General features: G+C 42.8%; 1 protein-coding gene across 1 annotated transcript in view; it reads right to left on the reverse strand.

Moving 5' to 3' along the window:
* COMP (cartilage oligomeric matrix protein) overlaps positions 1-26,368 on the reverse strand; it is a 186,356-nt gene that overhangs the window by 30,232 nt on the left and 129,756 nt on the right. Inside the window, exons 12-15 of the mRNA XM_082243515.1 lie at positions 25,191-25,243; positions 20,885-21,078; positions 20,585-20,763; positions 11,147-11,195 (exon numbers count right to left, since the gene is read on the reverse strand). Coding sequence (XP_082099641.1) covers positions 11,147-11,195; positions 20,585-20,763; positions 20,885-21,078; positions 25,191-25,243 — 475 coding nt within the window. The remainder of the gene's footprint in view (positions 1-11,146; positions 11,196-20,584; positions 20,764-20,884; positions 21,079-25,190; positions 25,244-26,368) is intronic.

Here is a 26,368-nt window from a genome sequence, read left to right on the forward strand (position 1 = left end):
CTCAACAAAATCACGGTAAAGAATCGCTACCCTCTGCCTCTCATCTCGGAGCTCTTTGACCGTCTGCGCGGAGCAAAGATCTTCACTAAGCTTGACCTCAGGGGCGCTTATAACCTCATGAGAATCCGTGAAGGAGATGAGTGGAAAACCGCTTTTAACACCAGAGATGGCCACTTCGAGTACCTTGTCATGCCTTTTGGTCTGTGCAATGCCCCTGCAGTCTTCCAAGACTTTGTCAATGAGATCTTCCGGGACTTGTTGTATACCTGCGTAGTGGTCTATCTTGACAACATACTATTCTTCTCCTCCACTCTGGAAGAACACCGTCTCCATGTTTGTCAAGTAATCCAGCGTCTCCGTGTTAACCATCTTTACGCCAAAATTGAAAAGTGCCTCTTTGAACGTAGCTGTCTTCCGTTTCTGGGATACCTAGTTTCTGGACAAGGTCTTCAAATGGTTCCCGACAAGCTCTCCACAGTCTTGAATTGGCCACGCCCCTCGGGACTTCGCTCTATCCAGCGCTTCCTCGGATTCACCAATTACTACCGCCAGTTCATCCCCCACTTCTCCACTATTGTGGCGCCTATTGTGGCACTAACCAAGAAACAAGCGAATCCGAGATCCTGGCCTCCCCAAGCTGAAGAAGCCTTTACTCGCCTTAAGACCGCCTTCGCCTCCGCTCCAGTCTTGTCTAGGCCCGATCCGCTAAAACCATTCTTCCTGGAGGTAGATGCCTCCTCTGTGGGAGCCGGAGCGGTTCTTCTTCAAAAGTCCGCTAAAGGAAAAAATGTCACCTGCAGCTTCTTCTCTAAAACGTATTCTCCTCCAGAAAAGAACTATGCTATTGGAGACCGTGAACTACTAGCCATTAAGTTGGCACTAGAGGAATGGAGACATCTCCTGGAAGGATCCCTTCATCCTATCACCATCTACACTGACCACAAAAATCTGTCATACCTTCAGTCTGCCCAGCGCCTTAATCCTCGCCAGGCCAGGTGGTCATTGTTCTTTGCCCGATTCAGTTTCCAGATCCATTTTCGTCCTGCTGATAAGAACATTAGGGCGGATGCCCTATCACGCTCCACCGATGCCTCCGAAGCTGAAACCGTTCCTCAACACATCATTCCTCCTGAGTGTCTGATTTCAGCTGCCCCTGCTTCACTGGTACCAGTTCCTCCAGGGAAAACATATGTTCCTCCACGTCTTCGCCTCCGGACTCTCAAATGGGGTCACTCCTCTCGCCTGGCGGGTCACGCAGGAATTAAAAAGACTACTCAGCTAATTGCCAGACACTATTGGTGGCCCTCCTTTGAGAAAGATGCAACTGAGTTCGTTCGGGCCTGTACTGTCTGCGCACGTGACAAAACTCCCCGCCAGAGGCCTGCGGGTCTTCTCCTCCCTCTACCAGTGCCCGAACAGCCTTGGTCCCACATAGCGATGGACTTCGTCACTGACCTTCCCGTATCCCATGGCAACACAGTCATATGGGTGGTTGTTGACAGGTTTTCCAAAATGGCACATTTTGTCCCGCTTCCTGGTCTCCCCTCTGCGCCACAGTTGGCGAAGCAATTCTTTTTGCACATATTCCGTCTCCATGGACTTCCAACACATATCGTCTCTGATAGAGGCGTTCAGTTCATCTCAAAATTTTGGAGAGCACTCTGCACCCAATTAAAAATCAAATTGAATTTTTCTTCCGCCTACCACCCTCAGTCCAATGGTCAAGTGGAGAGGGTTAACCAGATCCTTGGTGACTATCTGCGACACTTCGTCTCCTCCCGTCAGGACGATTGGGTCAACCTGTTGCCCTGGGCCGAATTCTCATATAACTTTAGAGACTCTGAGTCATCCACCAAATCTCCATTTTTTGTGGTGTACGGCCGTCACCCGCTGCCCCCCCTCCCCATTCCCACTTCTTCTGGAGTTCCTGCCGTTGATGAGTTGACCCTGGACTTCTCCTCCATCTGGAAAGAAACTCAAAAGTCGCTCACCCTGGCCTCTTCTCGCATTAAGAGACATGCAGATAAAAAAAGAAGAACTCCTCCTGTCTTTGCCCCTGGTGACAGAGTGTGGCTCTCTGCCAAATACATCCGGTTTCGGGTCCCCAGCTACAAACTGGGTCCGCGTTACCTCGGGCCTTTTAGAATCAAAAGCCAAATTAACGCTGTCTCTTACAAACTCCATCTTCCTCCCTCTCTCCGTATTCCTAACTCCTTTCATGTATCCCTTCTCAAACCCCTCATTCTTAACCGATTTTCCCCCAAAGGTCACCGTTCCTGCTCCTGTCTCTGGGTCCTCTGACGTCTTCTCGGTAAAAGAGATCCTCGCCTCCAAGGTTGTCAGAGGTAAAAAAAAAAATTCTTGTTGACTGGGAGAATTGTGGTGCCGAAGAGAGGTCATGGGAGCCCGAGTCCAATATCCTCGACAAGGAGCTCATCCACAGGTTTCTGGGTACCAAAAAGAGGGGGAGACCAAAGGGGGGGTACTGTAACGCTGAACGCTCCGGTCCCTGCTTCTGGACCGGAGCGCCCGCGGCGTTCGTTCCAGATCCACTCACCTGTGCCCGCTCCGGCTCCCTCCTCCACTCCCCGCTCACGTGGTTCCCGGCGCGTGCGCCCCGGTTGTTTGAAATTTAAGGGGCTTGTGCACCAGTAATTGGTGCCTGGTCCAAACCTCCCTTCCTGTTTCCTGTGACCTGTTTCCTGTAACCTGTTTCCTGTTTCCTGTGACCTGTTTCCTGTTTCCTGTGACCTGTTTCCTGTTTCTTATATAAACCCACTCCCCCTTCCTGTCCTGGCCGGATCTTGTTGCCTTAGTGCCCTGAGAAAGCGATTTGTGTTTTGCCCAGCCTGTGTATCTGACCTTCTGCCGTTGCCTCTGACTTCGAACCTTTGCCGCCTGCCCTGACCTTCTGCTACGTCTGACCTTGCCTTTGCCTTGTCCTACTGTACCACGCCTTTCTCAGCTGTCATTGAGGTTGAGCCGTTACCGGGGGACACGACCTGGTTGCTACCGCCACAGCAAGTCCATCCCGCCTTGCGGCGGGCTCTGGTGAAAACCGGTAGCAACTTAGAACCAGTCCTCTAGTACGGTCCACGCCAATCCCTCACTGACACAGAGGATCCACCCCTAGTGCCTTCACCTGCCGCCAGTCCAGACCCTGACAAACATGTTACATGTTACACCCTAAATATGGATGTAACATGTTCCAAAGGTGAACTTAGCCTTTAACATCTGCCTAAAACAAGCCTGCACCCTTTCTCCAACACACACTCACATCCCAGGGATAGACAAGTTTTACACCAGGTGGGGAAAAGGTGTGGCCAGTGCCTAACCCCCCTGTATACTGCTGCGAACCTATCACTGCCACCAATTTATCGTATGTTATGCCATAACCTACAGTGCATCCGGAAAGTATTCACAGCGCTTCACTTTTTCCACATTTTGTTATGGTAAAGTCTTATTCCAAAATGGATTAAATTCATTATTTTTCTCAAAATTCTACAAACAATACCCCATAATGATGACATAAAAGAAGTTTAGTTGAAATCTTTGCAAATGTATTAAAAATAAAAATTGAAAAAAAATCACATGTACATAAGTATTCACAGCCTTTGCTCAATACTTTGTTGAAGCAGCTTTGACACCAATTCAAGCCTCAAGTATTTTTGAGTATGATGCTACAAGCTTGGCACACCTATTTTGGGGCAGTTTCCCCCATTCTTCTTTATAGGAACTCTCAAGCTCCATCATGTTGGAGCACAGCCATTTTCAGATCTCTCCAGGGATGTTCAATCAGTTCCAGTCTGGGCTCTGGCTGGGCCACCTAAGGACATTCACAGAGTTGTCCCATAACCACTCATTTTTTTTTCTTGGCTGTGTGCTTAGGGTTGTTGTCCTGTTGCAAGGTGAACCTTCACCTCAGTCTGAGGTCCAGAGCGCTCTGGAGCAGGTTTTTATCAAGCATGTCTCTGTACATTGCTATATTCATCTTTCTCTTTATCCTGACTAGTCTCCCAGTTCCTGCCGCTGAAAAACATCTCCACAGCATGATGCTCCACCACCGTGTTTCACTGTAGGAATGGTATTGGCCAAGTGATGAGCAGTGCCTGGTTTCCTCCAGACATGACGCTTGCCATTCAGGCCAAAGAGTTCTATCTTTTTTTTTATAAGACCAGAGAATTTTTGTTTCTCAAGGTCTGAGGGTCCGTTTAGGTGCCTTTTGGCAAACCGCAGGCAGGCTGTCATGTGCCTTTTACTGAAGAGTGGCTTTCGCCTGGCCACTTTACCATACAGGCCTGATTAGTGGAGTGCTGCAGAGATAGTTGTTCTTCTGGAAGGTTCTCCTCTCTCCACAGAGAAACACTGTAGCTCTATCAGAGCGATTTTCAGGTTCTTATCTACCTCCCTGACTAAGGCCCTTCTCCCCATATCGATCAGTTTGGCCGGATGGCACCCACTAGGAAGAGTCCTGGTGGTTCCAAACTTCTTCCATTGATGGATGATGGAGGCCACTGTGCTCTTTGGGAACTTTAATGCTGCAGAAATTTTCCTGTACCCTTTCCCAGATCTGTGCCTCAATACAATCCTGTCTCGGAGGTCTACAGACAATTCCTTGGACTTCATTGCTTGGTTTATGCTCTGACATGCACTGTTAACCGTGGGACCTTATATTTAGTAAATTTACAAAGATTTCAAACAAACTTCTTTCATGTTGTCATTATAGGGTATTGTTTGTAGAATATTGAGGAAAATAATTAATTTATTCCATTTTAGAATAAGGCTGTAACATAAAATGTGGAAAAAGTGAAGCACTGTGAATAATTTATGGATGTACTGTATGCAGCAGGTACACTCCATCCACATCTCTTCCCTGGATTGACAGGGGCCGTTTGTCACACCACCCAAACAAATGTATACCATAGTGTCAGTGAAAACAAAGCAAATTACAGTGTTTTCCAGTGATAGAAGTAACTGTGTTAAAGTAAACGGCGTTACTTAACGCAGTTACTTTAGAGGGTAACGAGTAATCTAACTGACTACTCGTCCCGTCAAGGTAATGCAGTTGAAATTACTTTGGCTGCGTTACCGCAATTACATCTACCGCCACTAGATGGCAGTAGTGTAATTCCTCCTCTCCTCTATGACCGAGGCCAGCGCTGTCCGCAGCACTGGCCTCAGTCAATGAGAGAGAGAGAAGCAGCAGCACAGGCCTGGAGGAGGAGGACGTAGCCAGCCCAGTGTGCTGGGCTGGCCACCAGCAGCCAGGCAGCACCTCCACCAGCAGCCAGGCAGCCAGCATCTCCACCAGCAGCCAGGCAGCCAGCATCTCCACCAGCAGCACAACAGGTACCAAAACAAAAAAATCTCAGTAACAGACAGTCAAGACAGGAGGACCCCCACAGTGCACTACACCACCATCAGCCACCACCACCACCACCACCACCTACCCACCCTATACACCCATTGACCCCTATATACACCTACCCACCCACTCTATACACCCACTGACCCCTATATACACCTACCTTCCCACCCTATACACCCACTGACCCCTATATACACCTACCCACCCTCCCTATACAGCCACTGACCTCTATATACACCTACCCACCCACTCTATACACCCACTGACCCCTATATACACCTACCTTCCCACCCTATACACCCACTGACCCCTATATACACCTACCCACCCACTCTATACACCCACTGACTCCTATATACACCTACCCACTGACCCCTATATACACCTACCCACCCACTCTATACACCCACTGACCCCTATATACACCTACCCACCCACTCTATACACCCACTGACCCCTATATACACCTACCTTCCCACCCTATACACCCACTGACCCCTATATACACCTACCCACCCTCCCTATACACCCACTGACCCCTATATACACCTACCCACCCACTCTATACACCCACTGACCCCTATATACACCTACCCACCCACTCTATACACCCACTGACCCCTATATACACCTACCCACCCACTCTATACACCCACTGACCCCTATATACACCTACCCACCCTCCCTATTCACCCACTGACCCCTATATACACCTACCCACCCACTCTATACACCCACTGACCCCTATATACACCCACCCTCCCTATACACCCACTGACCCCTATATACACCTACCCACCCACTCTATACACCCACTGACCCCTATATACACCTACCCAACCTCCCTATACACCCACTGACCCCTATATACACCTACCCACCCACTCTATACACCCACTGACCTCTGTATACACCTACCCACCCACCCTATACACCCACTGACCCCTATATACACCTACTCACCCACTGTATACACCCACGGACCCCTATATACACCTACCCACCCTCCCTATACACCTACTGACCCCTATATACACCTACCCACCCTCCCTATACACCCACTGACCCCTCTATACACCCACTGACCCCTATATACACCTATCTACCCACCCTATACACCCACTGACCCCCAAATACACCTACCCACCCACCCTATACACCAGCAGTTTACCACGCAGGTACCACAATGCCACTCTCAGCAAATACCACGCAGGTACCACTAACCAAATACCACGCATACAAGGGGCATATAAGTTATTTGACATATTTAAATATTTTTTTAAAGTAACGCAATAGTTACTTTCCCTGGTAATTAGTTACTTTTTTACTGCTGTAACTCAGTCACTAACTCAGTTACTTTTTGGGAGAAGTAACTAGTAACTATAACTAATTACTTTTTTTAGGTTACATGACCAACACTGGTGTTTTCAAACTGAAAAGCTAAAAAAATCTGTCACTCTATAATTTAGTAAATCTAACTGCATAATAAATAATGATAGCTAACTGCATGTAGAAACTAACCCCTATGACCAAAAGTTTTTTTAACCAGATGGCAAAATTCTCAATTTTTCCTAACCATCTGAATAATGAACTACTACTAATATATAGATACAAAAAGAGCAAAATCACACCTATAAAGTGCGCTATAAATTCAAATTAAACTGCACACCACATATCATTATATGCTACTGACTCCACATCTGCAAATGGATCCAAGTGTGCAGAATTAGAAGCAAAATAATCAATTATAGCAATCAAATCAACATCTTTTAGCTTTTTTTTTTTTTTTGCAATTGCCAGTTGATGTCATCTTAAACCCTTTGTAAAAATTTGCTTTGCGACAATGTCTTCCTTAGTGTGCTAACATTTTGGTGTCTGAAGAGAGGATATGGTTTTATGTCTAATGCTTAAGTTCACACATATGCTGTTCCCTTGTGGCCACATTGGTACAATCACAGTATCCCATTCATTTGAAACTCAGTAAAAAGGTATCTGACCCATGATGCTTTGCACAGTGGTGGCACAGTGGTGTAGTGGTGAGTACTTTCACCTAGCAGCAAGAGGGTTGCTGGTTCGAATCCCAACCACGACACAACCTGCTTGGAGTTTGCATGTTTTCCCTGTGCCTGCGTGGGTTTCCTCCAGGTACTTCAGTTTCCTCCCACACTCCAAAGACATGCTAGTAGGTTAATTGGATCCTGTATAAAAAAAAAATGGCCCTACTGTGTATGTATGTGAGTTAGGGACCTTAGATTGTAAGTTTCTTGAGGGCAGGAACTGATGTGAATGTGCAATGTATATGTAAAGCGCTGCATAAATTGACAGCGCTATATAAGTACCTGAAATAAAAAAAAAAACATTTGTGCGCAGGGGAGAACTTGCCACATTTTCGAATGCATGAGGGTGCCATCCATTAAGTTTCTAATGACACCCCTCACTTCTGCTAAACAGCAGCACGCTTTTGCTGTGGGTGCAGGAGTGTGCGCGATTTACACGCCTTCCAGCATCCACAATAGTGTTAACCTACCTTTAGGCAAAATGTATCCTAAAATAGTGTTGGAAAAGAAGTGTCAGCTGTGAGTGACTATAGCACCTAAAGTAGGCCTTCTGCAGCTTATCTTTTACACAGACCCAGTTTATCATCTATTTCACAGCGCTGTACTGCTTATGTGGCAGTTGTATTAGTGGAGTGCAAGCTATCACAGTCTCCCCCCTGATGACAGCATTAGTGTATTTCATTACCCAGAAGAAAGAGTAGGCAGAATTGTCAAAGTCCTGAAAAACCCCTGTGAGCCTAAAAGAATGGAGGGTCCATAGATATGTCATATGCACCAAAGTGTTGCTTCTAATCTGGGAATTATATGTTAAAGATACATTTACATTTACTGCTTGCTGTGTCACACAAACCTGTATGACTATTTCCCTTTGGACACCCAAACTTTAGATTTTAAATATAGAACGCTTTACTATGTAGTTTTACATTTTATTTTATGAACAGATATAAATTCAGAAGGGTCTGGGATCTTGCAATGGTGTTAAAAAATGTCTTATATTGAAGCACGTTACTGACACTTCAATGTCTCCACAGGGAAGGAGAATGCTGAGAGTCTGTTGACAATCCCTAGTGCTGTTCTTGTTACTGCTTAAGTAAGTTATTTTGTTTAATATACTAAACATATTTGAATATTTTCACTATTCTGGAATGTTCTTCGGATTTTGACACTTTGGATAGATTTGATGAACATTTATATTATAGTTGAAATTCTCTTACCGAGGTCTATGGTCACCTTAGTCCAGCCTTTCTCAACCAGGGTTCGTCCAGAGGTTGCTAAGGCTTCTTTGAGCAATGAGCAGTTTCTGCCTTCGAGTCAAGGAACCACTGTCACAAATGATCTTTTTAACTATGTATAAGGAATATAATAGAATCCTTGCACTGGCCACAAATGTAAGGAGAGTTTTTGTTACCGTCATGCTAATGTACCGTGAGCTGTATTCCCTGTAATTATTAGCAGGGGTTTCCTGAGACTAGAAAGATATTACAAGGATTCAATAATGTTGAGGTTAAGAAAGGATGCCCTAGACCAGGCGTTCCCAAACTGTGGGTCGCAACCCACTGGTGGGTCGCGAGCTGCGTTTGAGTGGGTCATGATGAGTTAGAAATCACTGAGAGTGGACCCGCTTAAATAATGCTGTGTGAGCCTACGCAAATTACAGAGAGCCAAAGCAGTCAAATTGTGATGGATTCAGGACCCCTCCCATGCAGTTTACGGAGGCTGGTCTGCATTTCCCGCAAGGAGGATACTTGCATCAGTGGGTACGTATGTGGGCTGTTATGTAGGATATGTTCATGGGGTGCAGAGCCAGCTCCTCGGTCCTGCTGGCGGCAGTGGTGGTGGCTAAACTGGCGGTGGGATTCTCTCAGCTATAGTGGGCAGAAATGGTAGCCTTGGTGTCATAGGAGGACTATGCCCGGCGGTGTCAGGAGTTCATGGCAGCTTCTGTGACCCCGGTAGAGAATCTGAAAGGGAAGAGCCAGGACACCAAGACCAGCATAGAGCTCCTCATCATGGAGACTGGGTGAGGTGTGCTGGGACCTGGAGAGGGCAAACAGGGGCTTCACCATCACTGTGGACCACTGGGAGAGAAAGGAAGGTGAGTGCCATGTAGCCTTATATTTATTTATATATTAATTAAGTGTATTCAATAATAAATTAAAAAGTAGTACATTTATATTTTTAATTTAACATCCCCCTCCCTTTAAAGTATGCATTATTATTATTATTTGCATTTATATAGCGCCAACAAATTCTGTAGCTCTTTACAATATTCAGTCACAAGCAAGTGGGTCCCGAAAAATAACTGTATTCAGAACTGGGTCTCGGCCCAAAATAGTTTGAGAAGCCCTGCCCTAGACAATATACAAAAAAGGTCTTGGGGGCTTGGTAAGGTTTTGATTTTTGGTTGTGGCAGTAAACAGAAATGAAGTATTATATACATTACTGAACATAGTGGATTGGAAGTCTATTCTGACTTATACTAGTATTGGACCATATGCAACTAGAGCAGTTGGTGATTTTTATCCATTTAGTTATGTGCATGACAAGAACACAATACATCTAAAGTAGATCTCTATCCAAAACCTTTTTTGGGTTGGGCTAAAAATTCTGACTGTCTTTTCTTTTGTTTTTTTTTTTGCTATCTATATTCTTGGAATATTTTCCTTACCTAAACTGTCCAGAAGATGCAACATAAAGTGAGGTGGAATTCTCTCTTAAAGTTGTCTGGAATGGATGTTTGAAGCTATTCTCTCACCTTCTGTTCTGACAATTGTAAAGTTTTAGATTTCTTTTGAATGACTGTTTCTCGCACTCACGCTCGCATTCTGCTTCGCATGCTTTTGTTGTATGCACGTAAATTGATTTTGTTACACTGGAATGATGCTGTTCCACCTTCCGTTCAACTGAAGTTTCATCTAGTTAATGCCGATCTGGCATGTCCTAAGGGGTTTACCCAGATATGGCAGCTATGGTTGGATATCTGGGTTGTTTTGGCGGGAGGTTTCTTTGTCCCAACCAACTTAGGTGCCACTGTCCTTCCTGTGTTGCTATTTACTTATATGGTCTATAACTCTGTCTAGGTTAATTATTTAATTGTTTACTGAGCATATACATGAAGATTGTGGCACAGGTATGTGTGATTGTACGTGTGTGTATGAATGTGTTCTGGGGGTTTTTGGGCACTCCACACTTTTCAGATATTTATTTGTAAAAGAATATGAAAACCTATTTTATTTTCCTTCCACTTCACAATTATGTGCCACTTTGTGTTGGTCTTTCACATAAAATCCCAATAAAATACATTTACATTTTTTGTTGTAACATGACAAAATATGGAAATTTTCAAGAGGTATGAATACTTTTTCAAGGCACTTTATATCCCCCTGGATTTTGGTACTGTCACCCATGTGTTCCATGGCTATGTGTAATCTTTGGGATCTATAATATTCTTGTCCCTATTGGGTGCTGTACTTTTACTTGTTTTCTATGCAATCTCTGTAATTTTCTTTTTGTTCCTATAATTTTTTTTTTTGTGTGTTTATGAAAAAGCTAAAACACCTTTCGAAAAAAGATTTCAGTAAATTTCAGTCAATTTCTAGTCCAGTAACAGCGGCAAACTGAATACAGAGAGCGAATCTTCCCAGAACTTTAAGATACACTTTAGGAAATAATACAAAGTATACATACCAACTAAAAGAAAAAAAAAAAAACTATTTCTTACCAACAGCTAGTCCTGGATCACTGTTCATTGTTTGGACAATTTCCATTCCCTGAGAAAGATAAAAACTTTTTTTCAACATACTAGAATTTATCGTATTTGTTTACCGCATTGACAGTAATATTTTTTTCTGGAGAATGCATCAAGCTTGGCTGACTCTACAAAGCCTGCATGCTGGTTTAACCAGACTGCTCATACATTATCTGAAAATCAATATTATTCCAATGAAAGATCAACTATATTATTAAGATGACAAGTTTTTTATTAATTGTAAACTTAAAATAACAAATATCTAATCTGAGCCCAAAAACCTGCAAATATCTAATCTCAGCCCAAAAGGATGTGGCAGTTACAAAGTAGTTAAATATGCATTGTTTTTATTATTACTTTAAATGCCACAAATCTAATAAAGAAAGAATTATTTTAACAAAACATTCCTATGAAACTTACAAGGTGGAATTATCAAACGTGTCAGAGAGCCACATCTTCCAAATCCATACTTTTACACTTACCTGTCAGTAAGTGACAGGTTGGTTCTGGTGTTTCAAAAAGCAAATAGATTTTCGAGAGATGAGAGAATGACAGGCTCATTCTACTCTGTAGTTCTCCCCAGTTGTCAGAAACGTTCACGTTCCTGTGTTCTTATCAAAACCGACAAAACTGAAGGACTGCAGTTTGGCTTGCCTTGTGTAAACAGTTCACTTCACAAAGATCTTGGTAGGCAGTGGACCTGATCTAGACTCACTGTAGGGCAATATCATCTCCTTACACATTATTTACATTCCTTTATATGTTAATTTGGTAGGTATAATTCAAAGAAAAAAAAAACAGAAAGCTCTAAACATTGCTGTGAATTAAAAACAATTGGCAACCATATTTAATGGTGTACTTGCATTCAGACAGGTAATGTACTTAGGTAATGTGCTTATAGATTGTATTTTATACATACACTATATTACCAAAAGTATTAATGGCATTCCAGTCTTAGTCCATAGCGTTCAATACTGAGTTGGCCCACCCTTTGCAGCTATAACAGCTCCAACTCTTCTGGGAAGGCTGTCCACAAGGTTTAGGAGTGTGTCTATGGGAGTGTTTGACCATTCTTCCCGAAGCGCATTTGTGAGGTCAGGCACTGATGTTGGTCAAGACGGCCTGGCAGTCTCCGCTCAAATTCATCCCAAAGGTGTTCTATCTGTTTGAGGTCAGGACTCTGCGCAGGCCAGTCAAATTCCTCCACCCCAAACTCGCTCATCCATGTCTTTATGGACCTTTCTTTGTGCACTGGTCAGTGGCGGCCCGCCCATAGAGGGCGCAGGGGCGCCGCCCCCCCAAACGAAGCAGAAAAAAAAAGATTAAATAAAAAAATAAAAAAAAGTCAAGTTTTCGCCCACTAGGGGCGCCGGACTGTGTGCTGGGTATGGGGGGGTGGGGTTTTTGACCCCACCCTTGCCCCGGCAGAGGCGCCGATTGGCGCTCTTCTGGCGGTGTGTCAGGGCGTAGAGAAATGCACCCCGACATACCCCACTTTAACAATGTCAGGGCTGGGATTGGTCCAGACTCCAGCCTGGACCAATCACAGGAGGACATCCCGGGTGACGTCGTGACGCACTGGCGCATGCGATCACCTTCCTGCCCACCGGCGCCGCGTGAGGAGGACAGAAGAAGAGTTTGTCTCCAGCAGTGAGTGACCAGTCCGCACTCCGCAGACAACACTCCCGCCGCCCAGGGCCGACTCAGCAGCAGCACACAGGTCGGAACCATGAGTGAGGTAAGTTCAATTGATTCAAGAGAAGCCGCGAGCCGCCGCAGCCTGCCCCCGCATCGAGCCCCACTCAGCCGCCGCCTCCCTCGCTGCAAAAGAGCTTGGCATCCAAGCGCTGCTCTTCGGGGTCTTTGTGTAAATACTCTGCATGGATCTCATTGTATGTGCATGTAAGATCTGTATCCGATCGTATCCATGTGCAGCACAGAGGTCTCAGGTGTTAGATAAAATCTAAGGGTGCCCATACATACCTTGATTTGTATTGCACAATGGAGGCAACCAACGGCTGCTTGTGAAGACAGAAATAGCTAATGTCTTTGGCAATCATCGTCCGACCTGCTGGAGAATTATTCAATGCAGATCTGCTATCAGTGCAGCGATCGTGCGATGGGGTTTCATGTCTGTGCAGTGATCGGGGACAGCCAACAATCGCATATGCCCGTTAAATGTTTCCATCATGCATTTGTTTGATCATTGCAGTGATCAATCAAGAAAACACGTTTACCAAATATGAAAAATCAGACTAAGTTCTGTGTATCCTGCACAAGACTGGGGCAATGCAATCACCCCGCTCCCTCCATCTCCATGTACAACTATATGGAATCTCTGACATTGTACCTATGTGTGGAATATATAAACACCAGGAAAGTGTTAAAAATGACTCCCACAGAGTTAAATAAACACTGGAGATTGTATAGATACAGTATATGACTAGGTGTAGCATCTATACATGTCCTGGATGTGTCATTATACAATGTATACATCTGTATGACCATTCTCTGGATGTCAACACTATTTCCCTCTGCTATTGAGCAGTGTTGGATAAGGTTTATATCCCTTTAAATGTTATAATGTGCTCCTGTCCCTGTAAAATAGCTTTGTGTATGCCTGAGTAACCCTATTTCTTCTGATTGCTATGTGTACCCAGGAAGGTTAAATGTCTCTACTACCAATATCATGTATAGGCAGTGCAGTGCCTTTCTAGTATAGTTACAAATGACTCTCTGTATATGATTTATTCTTATATATAGTTGTGTATTTGATGTATCCTTATATATAAGTATGTGTATATGCTGTATATAAACTTATATATGTCTGCAAAGTCTATGGCCAAGCAATAACTTTCCTCTGGGCACCAAGCAGGCTCCGTGCTGGATAGTCTTCACCTGTATTCTCTCCCACAAAGTTATCCCTTCTGTCAGCCAAAATCTATTCCTACTGTAAATGACCAAGATATCTAACCAATCTACTGACCTATATCTGTTTCTGCCAGTTCTCTTCTATGTACCTGGATCTGTTCCACTCTATTAGATCAATGTTATCTTTTTCATCTATGTACCAGTTTATATTCCCGCTATGTAAGAACAAGGTGATACATCACTTCTATGTACCTGTATCAATTCCCTCTAGACTGTATAGGGCCAATCATATGTACTGTCTGCCACATATATGTTCAACTAAATGAGAATAAAGTTATTTATCCCATATATGTACAGTACCTGTATCTGTATAAATTGATGGGGGCATGCTGTGGTCACTTTACATTGATGGGGGCACGCTGTGGTCACTCTACATTGAAGGGGGCACACCGTGGTCACTCTACATTGAAGGGGGCATGCTGTGGTCACTCTACATTGAAGGGGGCACACCGTGCTCACTCTACATTGATGGGTGCACACTGTACCTTGATTACTGAAGACCCCTTTCACACTTGTGTGACCTCAAAGTCACGCTATTTTTTACTGCGTTTTTTGCCGCGAAGTAATGCTTATTGCATTTTTCTGTTTGCGCCCCCCCCCCCCCCCAAAAAAATTTTGAGCACCAGCCGCCACTGGCACTGGTACACAGTCATGTTGGAACAGGAAGGGGTTCTAGTGTTCCCATTGGAGGATTTCCCCTCTATTAATTTTCTGGTGACAACTTAAAATTTGCGATTTTGTTTATTTTATATTCACTGATAACAAAAGTAAACAGGGTAAATAGGGAGGGTAAATCTTCCTAACAGGGTAGAGACAGGAATACAAACCTGACAGATGTCCCAATCACTCGCTCATCCATGTTTTTATGAACCTGCTTTGTGCAATGGTGCCCAGTCATGTTGGGACAGGAAGGGGCCGTACCCAAACTGTTCCTACAAAGTTGGGAGCATGAAACTGTCCAAATTGTCTTGGCATGCTGACGCCTTAACAGGTCCCTTCAGTGGAACTAAGGGGCCAAGCCCAACCCCTGAAAACAACCCCACACCATATTCCCATCCCATCGGCACAAAGCAAGGTGTGTGTGTAAAGGCAGGCGTCCCAATACTTTTGGTTATCTATCTATCTATCTATCTATCTATCTATCTATCTATCTATCTATCTATCTATCTATCTATCTATCTATCTATCTATCTATCTATCTATCTATCTATCTATCTATCTATCTATCTATATATTGTGACAGGAAGTCAGGTAAATCTGGGAATGTAGTCACTGAGAGGAGACACATTCCCACCTGCTTTGAAAGTTCACTGATACTATAGGGTGTTGGCTGCAAAAAGAGCCAGCAGGAAGTTGAAAACCATTCAGCTGTTCAGAATGAGGAGATCAAGGCCTCTATAATTTGTCCAGAGAAAATCTATTGAGTGCTGCCTCCTGTCGCCGTGTGGGCTGGGAGAGGAAGGCAGACATACGTGTACCTCCCGACGCCGTGTGGGCATGGGAGAAGGACTGCTGCCTCCTGTCGCCGTGTGGGCTGGGAGAGGGGGACAGTCGGATGTGTGCCTCCCGACAAGCTGGTGAGCATGGGAGAAGACCCCCTACAGCGATGTGAAGCTAAGGAGGGTAACCACGAGTGAAGACGTCTCAAAGGTGAGAAGACAAAGTGTTCCATGTGAAGAGTGTGAAGAGTAAAGGGACCTGTTAAATGAACTGTGTTCAATGTGAAGAATCTGAAGAGTAAAGGATCCTGTTATAAATGAACATGTGCTGTGTGAAAGAAAACAAAGGGACATGTTCAATGGACAATGTTTGTGCTGTGTGAAAAGCAAACAAATGGACATTTGAGTGTCTGCTGTAGGATCAGCAGTGTCGGCCCAACAGTAGGTTGGAAAGACTTCTTAGGTAGGTTCCAGCGTGAGAAGGTAGCCGCCCACAGAGGCAAGGATTTATTTTGTCTTTTATTTTATTTTGGCTGTTTTGACGCTTGCAATTGTGTGAAGTAAATTGCATGAATAAATCAGTCTTGTTTTCAACCTCTGCTCGGCTATCTCTCTGTGAAAACGCACCCCCAAAGGGGTCATCCACGCCTACCACCGAGCTAATCTCTTACATATGGTGGAGGTATGCAGTGGGCATAAGCAGAGATCCCTGCAAGGAAGTGCAAATGTTTGATGAACTTTATCTGGTGCATGAGATTGCACAATCTATGTGTGCAGGAGAGAAGATCCTGACAGAAAAAAAAAAAAAAAAAAAAGTGTTTTAAAGAGACAGAGGTCTCAAAATTATTTGATGAACTTTGTTGTGTCTGGTGCAAGTGACTGCACAAACTGTGTGCGCAGGAAAAGAGATCTTGCAAGAGAGAGAACAACTACATGTGTTAAAGAGACAGTGGTCTGAAAATTTTTTTGCTGAACTGTGAAAAATTTGTTTGTGGAGTTATTGAAGATGGGGCGATCCAAACGCCTGAAAAATGCAAAGATAGATGAAATGAGAGACCGGATTCTATGGATGGAGGGGATGCTACCATTTGAACCAGCCCCATCCATGCCTGAACGGAATCGGCTAAAGAGAAAAGTTGTTGTCCCTAGCAACACTGGGGCAAATGAAACTGCTATGGAGACGCAGGGTTCTCAGATGAAAAGTAAACCCAAAATGGGGGAGATGCTGAAACAACGGAGCTTTGCAGCTCAACAAAAGGATCACCAAGAGAGCATGGCAGGCTGGAAACAGAGACGCCAGCAGCCAATGGAGGCCATCGGTTTGGAAGAAACCGAGTATGTGTGCAGGGCTGAGTTGGATGCCTTGCAACGGAAAATGGAAGAAAAGGAACAAGCCTTGGAATTGCTTAAAATGGAGCATAGAAACTTGCAGGAAACGAATGAACTACTCAAGTCTCATGTGTTACAGTGGGAAGAATCCACTGCTCTTCTTTTGGTCGAGTTGCAAAAACGCAGAGAGACTATAATGGAGAAAGATACCATCCTCATGGAAAAGGAAAGTGAAATTCAGACTTTGCAGAAGCAAAGTATGGCTGATATGTTGGAGTTGCGTAATCAGCTGGAAAAAAGTCTTCAGTGTTTGGAAGTTACAAAAATAGACCTGCAGGAGTCGCAGGAACAGAATGTCGCTCTGAAAACGACATTGTCTCTCAGCGACAACGAGAAAAGTGAAAGAGAGGCTAAATTACTGAGTACTGTGTATGAGCTCACCACTTTGAGCAATGTGGTAGATGAATTACGTGCAGACTGTGAAAGTTGGAAAGGTGAAGCCCAACGTTTCCAGCAGCAGTTAAAGGAGAAAGAAGCCTGTGTGGCAGAATTACAGTCTCATTCCCAGAAACTAGCCAATGAGGTGAAGGCTCTTATGCAGGGAAAAGGAGATTGTGAACATAAGAGGGAAAAAGTAGAGGCACAGCTTCTGGAATCGCAAGTCAAGGTGTCAGAAGGTGACCGATTGTGTGCTAAGCTGTCAGAGAAGGCAAACCGACTGCAGGTTGAGTTGGACAATGTTACAAATCAGCTTTCTCAAGCAGACAGCAAATCTAGAGAAATTGCGGAAGATTTTTCTATCTTGGAATCGCAGCTGCAAGACACGCAGGAACTCTTACAGGAAGAGAGGTGTCAAAGGCTGAGTTTTAGCACAAAGCTCAAACAAATGGAAGATGAGAAAAATGGCTTCCTGGAACAATTAAAAGAGGAGGCGGAAGCAAAGAAAAACCTATCAGAGCAAGTCGCAACATTGCAAGCTCAGATAGCGGATATGAAAAAACGCATGGAAGAAAGCGTTGGTTCATTACAGTGTGTTGAAGATGTGAAAAAGAAGTTTGATCAGATGCTTGGTGAAGAGAAGACTGTGTCTGCAAAATATGCAGAAGAACGCGCCCGTGCAGAAACGGAGGTGCGTGATAACGAGAGCAAAGCCCTGTTCTTGGCTCGCTCTTTGGAGGAAGCTCTAGAGTGTAAGGCTGAACTAGAAAGAGTTAACCAACAGCTGTGTACAGAAATGGAAGATTTGGTCCGCTCCAAGGATGATGTTGTGAAAAGCGTTCAGGAGCTAGAAAAGTCTAAGCGAGCCTTAGAACAGCAAGTAGAAGAGATGAAGATTCCGTTGCAGGAACTGGAAGAGGAATTCCAGGCAACAGAGGATCTGTCCCAAAGAGGGGATAGTGTGCCTGATGCAGTTTTTAAAAGGATCAGTGTTTTGGGGTCTGTCCTGAGTGAGCCTCAGAAATGTGACGACATGTGGCTTGAATCACCCCTTTGGAATAAACCGTTCCTTCAAAAACTTCAAGCATTGGAAAATGTATCATTAGAACTTCAGCAAACAAAGGAGCTGAGTAAGAAATGTGATGATTTCTCAGTTCAGGCTGAAAACCTAGTGGGGAAAACTAAGGCTGTTGGTGAAAACGTGAAGCAAATGAATAAGTGCCTTTCAGGGAGTGTTTCCAAAATGGAACTGGTGAAAGACGGGTGGCAGAAGTTTGATCGTGATCTTGAGATGCATTCCATGTGGAATTCAGATAGAGAAAAAGAACTAGGTGACCTTGAGCGGTCAAATAGTTCAGCAGAAAGTGCATTGAAGAAACCTGTAAAAGAATGTGTTGCAGTTCCATGCTTCTTCACTGATGCAGAGAGGAGGTCTATAATGGATACCACCCAGATCGCTGGGTTCAACTGTGTTGTTGCCTTTAACCCCTATGTTGGTGGAAGGAAAGTTGATGATGTTCTGGTTGGCTACTTCTGTGAAGAGTTTGGCAAGAAATATAAACTGAATATCAAATCAAATAGTAGGCCTTTACTGCGACTCGCTCAGGAGGGCGAAAAGTTTAAGAAGTTGATGAGTGCAAATGCTTCAGATCTGCCTATGAATATGAAATGTTTGAATGATATTGATATCTCTGGGAAAAGGAACAGGGGTCACTTTGAAGAAATGTGTGACAGCCTGTTGTCTCAATTGGAAAATCCTCTGCACAGCATCTTAGAGCAAGCAAAGCTCAAGAAGGAAGATCATTCCCTTTTACAACAAAAAGTCAATGATTGTGTACAGCTGTATGGAGAGGCAACTCAAGTCACAGAGGGATGTCAAGAGTCCCTACTTGGAACAAAGCTTAGTGAAGCAAAGGTTCTCAAAGTTTTGTGGAAAACATTTATGGATTGCAGAGAGAGGCGTCTTAAGAATGTTGAAGACATTAAGACTAGCCCAATTGAGTTGCCTATGGATCACGGTCCTCCATGGTGGATTGGACAGACGGTTATGAGGGACAAGCTGTCTGACATGTATGAGAAAGCTGTCAATGAAGATGACAGAAACGAGAAGGAGCAAAATTATGCCAAAAATGCAGTTGAAGAATGTGTATATGAGATGAGAGACAAACTGTGTGGCATTTATGAGAAATCTATCAGTGAAGATGACAGAAACAGTTTCATCCGGAAGCTTGAGGATAATAGGAGGCTTATCAGTGAGTCAGCAGTGCCTGACACATGCGTGCCTGGAAATATGTGTCCCAACCCTAGGGTTGAAACAAGAGGGGGGGGTATGTGACAGGAAGTCAGGTAAATCTGGGAATGTAGTCACTGAGAGGAGACACATTCCCACCTGCTTTGAAAGTTCACTGATACTATAGGGTGTTGGCTGCAAAAAGAGCCAGCAGGAAGTTGAAAACCATTCAGCTGTTCAGAATGAGAAGATCAAGGCCTCTATAATTTGTCCAGAGAAAATCTATTGAGTGCTGCCTCCTGTCGCCGTGTGGGCTGGGAGAGGAAGGCAGACATACGTGTACCTCCCGACGCCGTGTGGGCATGGGAGAAGGACTGCTGCCTCCTGTCGCCGTGTGGGCTGGGAGAGGGGGACAGTCGGATGTGTGCCTCCCGACAAGCTGGTGAGCATGGGAGAAGACCCCCTACAGCGATGTGAAGCTAAGGAGGGTAACCACGAGTGAAGACGTCTCAAAGGTGAGAAGACAAAGTGTTCCATGTGAAGAGTGTGAAGAGTAAAGGGACCTGTTAAATGAACTGTGTTCAATGTGAAGAATCTGAAGAGTAAAGGATCCTGTTATAAATGAACATGTGCTGTGTGAAAGAAAACAAAGGGACATGTTCAATGGACAATGTTTGTGCTGTGTGAAAAGCAAACAAATGGACATTTGAGTGTCTGCTGTAGGATCAGCAGTGTCGGCCCAACAGTAGGTTGGAAAGACTTCTTAGGTAGGTTCCAGCGTGAGAAGGTAGCCGCCCACAGAGGCAAGGATTTATTTTGTCTTTTATTTTATTTTGGCTGTTTTGACGCTTGCAATTGTGTGAAGTAAATTGCATGAATAAATCAGTCTTGTTTTCAACCTCTGCTCGGCTATCTCTCTGTGAAAACGCACCCCCAAAGGGGTCATCCACGCCTACCACCGAGCTAATCTCTTACAATATATATATATATATATATATATACACACACACACTGTATAGAGAGAGAGAATTATCTACTGCATACCTCATTTAATACAATCCAGTTTGGATCAATTTGTGCATCTCCCTCTGGGTCCAAAACAACAGTCTGGAAAGCTCTGAAGTCTGTTAGGGTAATTTCAGCATTTTGAGGGCAAGCATCAATCTTATCTACCACCATGTCTTGGTCAAAATCTCCTTCACAAGCATCACCTATACCATTGCCTAAAATAAAAAAAGAGGTGATATTTGCACACATTTTACAAACGTAATAAATAATACACTTATTGAGCTACAATACAAACGTTTTATAATAAAATCACTAAAGCAGACACATATTGTTTACCATCAGAATCTGCTTGATCTGGATTTGGTACTTGTCTGCAATTATCTGGCCCAGGCGGTGCAATATCTGGGATGCCATCATTATCATCATCATCATCACATTCATCTCCTAAACCATCCTTATCTGTGTCTAGCTGTGAACTATTGATATCCGATGGACAATTGTCACGTGAATCTTGGTGGCCATCACCATCCCTGTTAATAAATAGAACAACAAAAAGGGAAGACATCAAGCTGTTTGTTTTTAATTTTGTGCAACCTATTTTCTTTTCAAGTTGCCAACACAAAGTTCCAACAAGCATATAATTCACATATAAAATATAAATAAAACAATATTTATATTATTATAGATATACAGACAGCACCCCATTACTCACAGGGCTCCATTTACATCTACCATTGTGTTTTTTGCACATTGTTTGCTGCGTTTTTGGAATGATACCATTAACTTGAATTGTCTGCCCTCTGCTCCGAAAATGTGCCAAAGTAGCTCTTGTACTCTTTTTGGAACTAACTGTAGAGCGTTTTTTGGCAGTGCAATCTTCCAGGTTGTACACGCGTTTTATTACGTGACAAATTCCCCTCTTTTTAGCGTGTCATTTAAAAAAATAAATGGCACCCAAATGCTTGCTGCACAGTTTGGTGTGACTTCACCACATTTCAGAATCATGGACAGAATCGCACTATTCTGCCCACGATTCTGCTATGCTCAGATGTGAACGGGGCCTTAAGCAGATAGGAAAAATGTATTTTTCCATTAGAAAACCGAATTCATATCTATTAAATAGTGCATTTGACTTCATCTAGGAATACAACAATGTTTTACAAAGTCCTTTTAAAAAATTTCAACAAAAATGTTTACATGGGAGGATAATTAAACTTTTCAGGCTCCTTTCACACTTGTGCGACTTAGGATTCAACTTGTGGTACCCCAAGTCGCAGGACATGGGAAATTACATGTTTTTGAGAAAAGGTTCCTGCACTACTTTGGTCCATCTTTTGATGCGACTTTGGTCCAGAGAATGTGAAGTCAGATCCAAATCGGGTCAAAATTGGAGTCAAAAGGAGTATTTGCACTTTTCTGCCTGGAATTGTTTATTGTGGTATATATATATATATATATATATATATATATGAATTGTTTATTGTTGTACATATATATATATATATATATATATATATATATATGAATTGTTTATTGTTGTATACATATATATATATATATAGATATATATATATAGATATATATAGATATATATATATATCTATATATATATATATATATATATATATATATATATATATATATATATATATAGATAGATATATGAATTGTTTATTGTTGTGTATATATATATATATATATATATATACACACAGTATATATGTATATATTTTTTTTTTTTATATGTAACTGTCTCACTGTATAACAACTAATAGTGGAATAAGTCTGAACAGCTGCTTTGGGTTTGTATAACACATTTTCCAGCACTAGCTGGTACTGGTACTAAAACACTGTGCTAGCCTGTGTTCAGGGCACTGGTATTAAAACACTGTGCTGACTGGTGATCAGGGCACCAGCAGGCACTGCTATGATAACACTGTGCTGGCTGGTGATCAGAGCGCTGGCTGGCATTGGTATTAGAACACTGCTGGATGGCAATCAGGGCACTGGCTGGCACTGACTTTATAACACTTGTACTGCTGCTTACTGGTGATCAGGGCACTGGTGCTGGCTTGCACTGTACTGGTGTGACTGGCAATGTGGGTGTAAAGCCCTGCCTTTCCTCTCACAGCTTAACTTTGTGTGGGAGGCAAGGGAAAGCTGGCTGCAAACCACAGCCAAGGTTTACAATTGTGATGCACCATGACTGGTCACAGTAATCATGTAGTACAGAGCCACTCTGACTGGCACTGTAGCTTTTGCCTGTGATCTGTTGTGACCAATTGTAGTGTGATCACAGGAGCACAATTCCCAGTGAACATATAGGTATGGTCTCCTAAAACAATAAGACAGATAACTGGCCTCATATCTGCATGTGCATTTTCTTTTGCAAGCAGTGTAAAAAGCTTGTATGTAGATGAATATGCTTTTTATAATGTATTAGAATTTATCACAGGTAAAAAATTATGAAGGGAGGTAATAGAGGAACAGGCAACAGCTGTCCGAAGCATTCCAGTCTCATCAGCTTAAAGGTCTGAGACACAGATTTAACTATAATGTACACATTGTAAATCACCTTCGTCCTATGATTTATGGGATTTGCCAAGAGTATTCATAAATCTAGTATGACAGGTGAACTGCCCTTTCTCTACAGGCAATCCTACAAGTTAACTTTCCTCTTTATAATTTTTGGGAAGGACACCGATTCCTACAAATAAGTAGAGATGTACCGAACGGTTCGCCGGCGAACAGTTCCCGGCGAACTTCGAACGTTCGCGTTCGCCGCTGCGGGCGAACATATGCGATGTTCGGTCCGCCTCCTATACATCATCATTGAGGCAAACTTTGACCCTGAACATCACAGTCAGCAGACACATTCCAGGCCAATCAGCATACCTCCCTCCCACACCCTCCCACCTCCTATAAATAAGCAAGGGCAGCATCCATTTTAGATCATTTCTGTGTTACTGAGAGCAGGGAAAGTGCTGGTGCTGCTGCTGCTGTTATAGCTGGGGACAGTTCCCGGTCTTGTTAGCCAGTGTTCTTGGTACACTCCTGCTGTAAGGACAGCACCCCAAAAAGCCCTTCCTAGGGCTGGTATTTGAGGTTTTTTTTTGGATATATATATATATATATATATATATATATATATATATATATATATATATATATATATATATATATATATATATATATATATTTATTGTCCCCAAAAGCCCTTTTGAGGGCTGGTATTTGTGTAATTTTTTTTGTTCTGTGATATATATATATATATATATATATATATATATATATATATATATTGTCCCCAAAAGCCCTTTTGAGGGCTGGTGTTTGTGTAATTTTTTTTTGTTCTGTGATATATATATATATATATATTGTCCCCAAAAGCCCTTTTGAGGGCTGGTATTTGAGTATTTTTTTAATATATATATATATATATATATATATATATATATATATATATATATATATATATATATGTAGCATGTCCAGAACCAGAAAAAAAAGATCATATAGGTGTAAAAGGGGTTCCCACCATCCCTGCTCTACTGAAAAATTATCTTTTTTTTCTGGTTCTGGACATGCTACAGAGCTGAAACTTCACAGGTACACTTTTTAGACCCCCTAGACACTAAATCACACAAAAAAGTTCTTAAAAATTGTCATTTTTGATAGAGAGACAATTATTGGAAAAAAAAAAAAAATCTTAACAAAAAAAAATGTCTTTGGATTTATTGTCTGGGGGGTCTAAAAAGTGTACCTGTGAAGTTTCAGCTCTGCAGCATGTCCAGAACCATAAAAAAAAATAGAATCAGGGTTAGGGCTAGGGTTAGGGTTAGGGTCAGGGCTAAGGTTAGGGTTATTTTTAGTGCTTAGGGTTAGAGTTAGAGGGGTAGGGGTAGGGCTACTAACTCTAACCCTAAGTATCTCACCGTAACCCTAACCCTAGCCCCTAACACTAAACCTAACCCTAACCCTCTAACCATAACCCTAACCCTCTAACCCTAACCCTCTAAGCCTAGCCATAAAAATAACCCTAACCCTAACCCTAACCCTAACCCTAACCCTAACCCTAACCCTAACCCTAGCCCTAACCCTAGCCCTAACCCTAGCCCTAACCCTAATTCGTATTTTTTTCAGGTTCCGGACATGCTACAGAGCTGAAACTTCACAGGTACACTTTTTAGACCCGCCAGATGCTAAATCCAAAGAAATTTTTTTTTTTTTTTTTTTTTTTTTTTAATTTTTCCAATAATTGGCTCTCTATCAAAAAATTACAATTTTTAAGAACTTTTTTTTGTGTGATCCCTCTCCGGCATGCCACAGTCCAGGTGTTTGTCCCCTTGAAACAACTTTTCCATTACTATTGTGGCCAGAAAGAGTCCCTGTGGGTTTTAAAATTCGCCTACCTATTAAAGTCTATGGCGGTTCGCAATGTTCGCCGGTTCGCGAACATTCGCCGATGTTCGCGTTCGCCGTTCGCGAACAGCGAATTTTATGTTCGCGACATCACTACAAATAAGACGGTGATCAGAAGTGCATTTGTGGGACACCATTAAACAATCCCACCAGTTATAAAGCATACATGTGTTGCACGTTACATTTATGTTCATTTCAACAAAATATGTGGTTTTCCTACCGATCTTGATTGGTATCACATTGATCTCCCACTAGGTCGTGGTCAGCATCTGCCTAAGAATGTCAGAAGAGAGGATAAGAACATGTTCCTTCTGACAGCACACAATATATTGTCTTGAAACACTATTAAAATCAGAGGCAAACACAGGGCTATCAACCAGATAATATTCTTTGGTAAGAAAGTTTTGAACTCCTCAGATTTGGGTTACAGCTTAAAACAGTATTAATACCAAAACCAAAAATGTAATATATTGCAGCTTACCAATCATTAGATGTGGTGGCTGCTCTAGTTTTCTTTTTTTAGGCTGCTTATCCACTATTTTCACTTGGTGATCTGGCCAGTAACACACCTCTTGTCTTAGCCTACACTCTGGGTGAAGGAGCACAGGGGCACCTTTGGACAACATCATTATTAACTTGGGGGGAGGGGAATGTTAAATATACCAGCAGATTTAGATACACTAACAAATTGACAAACTCCAGCTCCATTTAAAAGCAGTTACAACCAGAGGTAAGCAACCCTGGCACTCCAGCTGTGGTGAAACTACAAATCCCATCATGGCTCCATCTGTCAGGGTGCTACAATGACTCATGGGTCTTATAGTTCCACAACGCCTGGAGTGCTGAGGTTGCCTATTCCTGGTTACAACAACAGTGTTTTTTCCTTTTGGGATATAGGTTTTACATAAAAAAATAAATACAAGCTGAACATTGTAAACACCACTGTCAGTAGTAAATAGTTTATCTCAACCCTGTAACTGCTACATCTGCGGGTCAGCTTGTTCTTTTGAAAAACAAAAGACTTACTGGCCAGATCACCAGGTGAGCATAAAGGATAGAAAGCCTAAATAGTGTAAAATTACTAGTGCTTTTCTACATCCACCACTTTGTGATATGGAACATTTATATTCTATTTAGCAAACTATGTTAAGAGCTATAAACACCTAAACAGCATGAGTGACAGATAACTAAAATGATTAAAAAACAGTGACTTGCTTTGGTATTAACAATTCCTACTGCACACAGCAGATTGGAAGTGCAATAGGATATAACAGTTTATCCATAGCAAGGAATTTTATTTGCCATGGATTTGGAAGCTGCCAGTACAGGACAAGGTGAGTTTGCAACACAGTAGTAAAGTTAAAGTTAGGGTTTAATCAAAAGGTTGATGTTTTAAGT

Source organism: Pelophylax lessonae, assembly GCF_965119305.1.
Source record: "Pelophylax lessonae genome assembly, chromosome: 1".
NCBI lineage: Eukaryota > Metazoa > Chordata > Amphibia > Anura > Ranidae > Pelophylax > Pelophylax lessonae.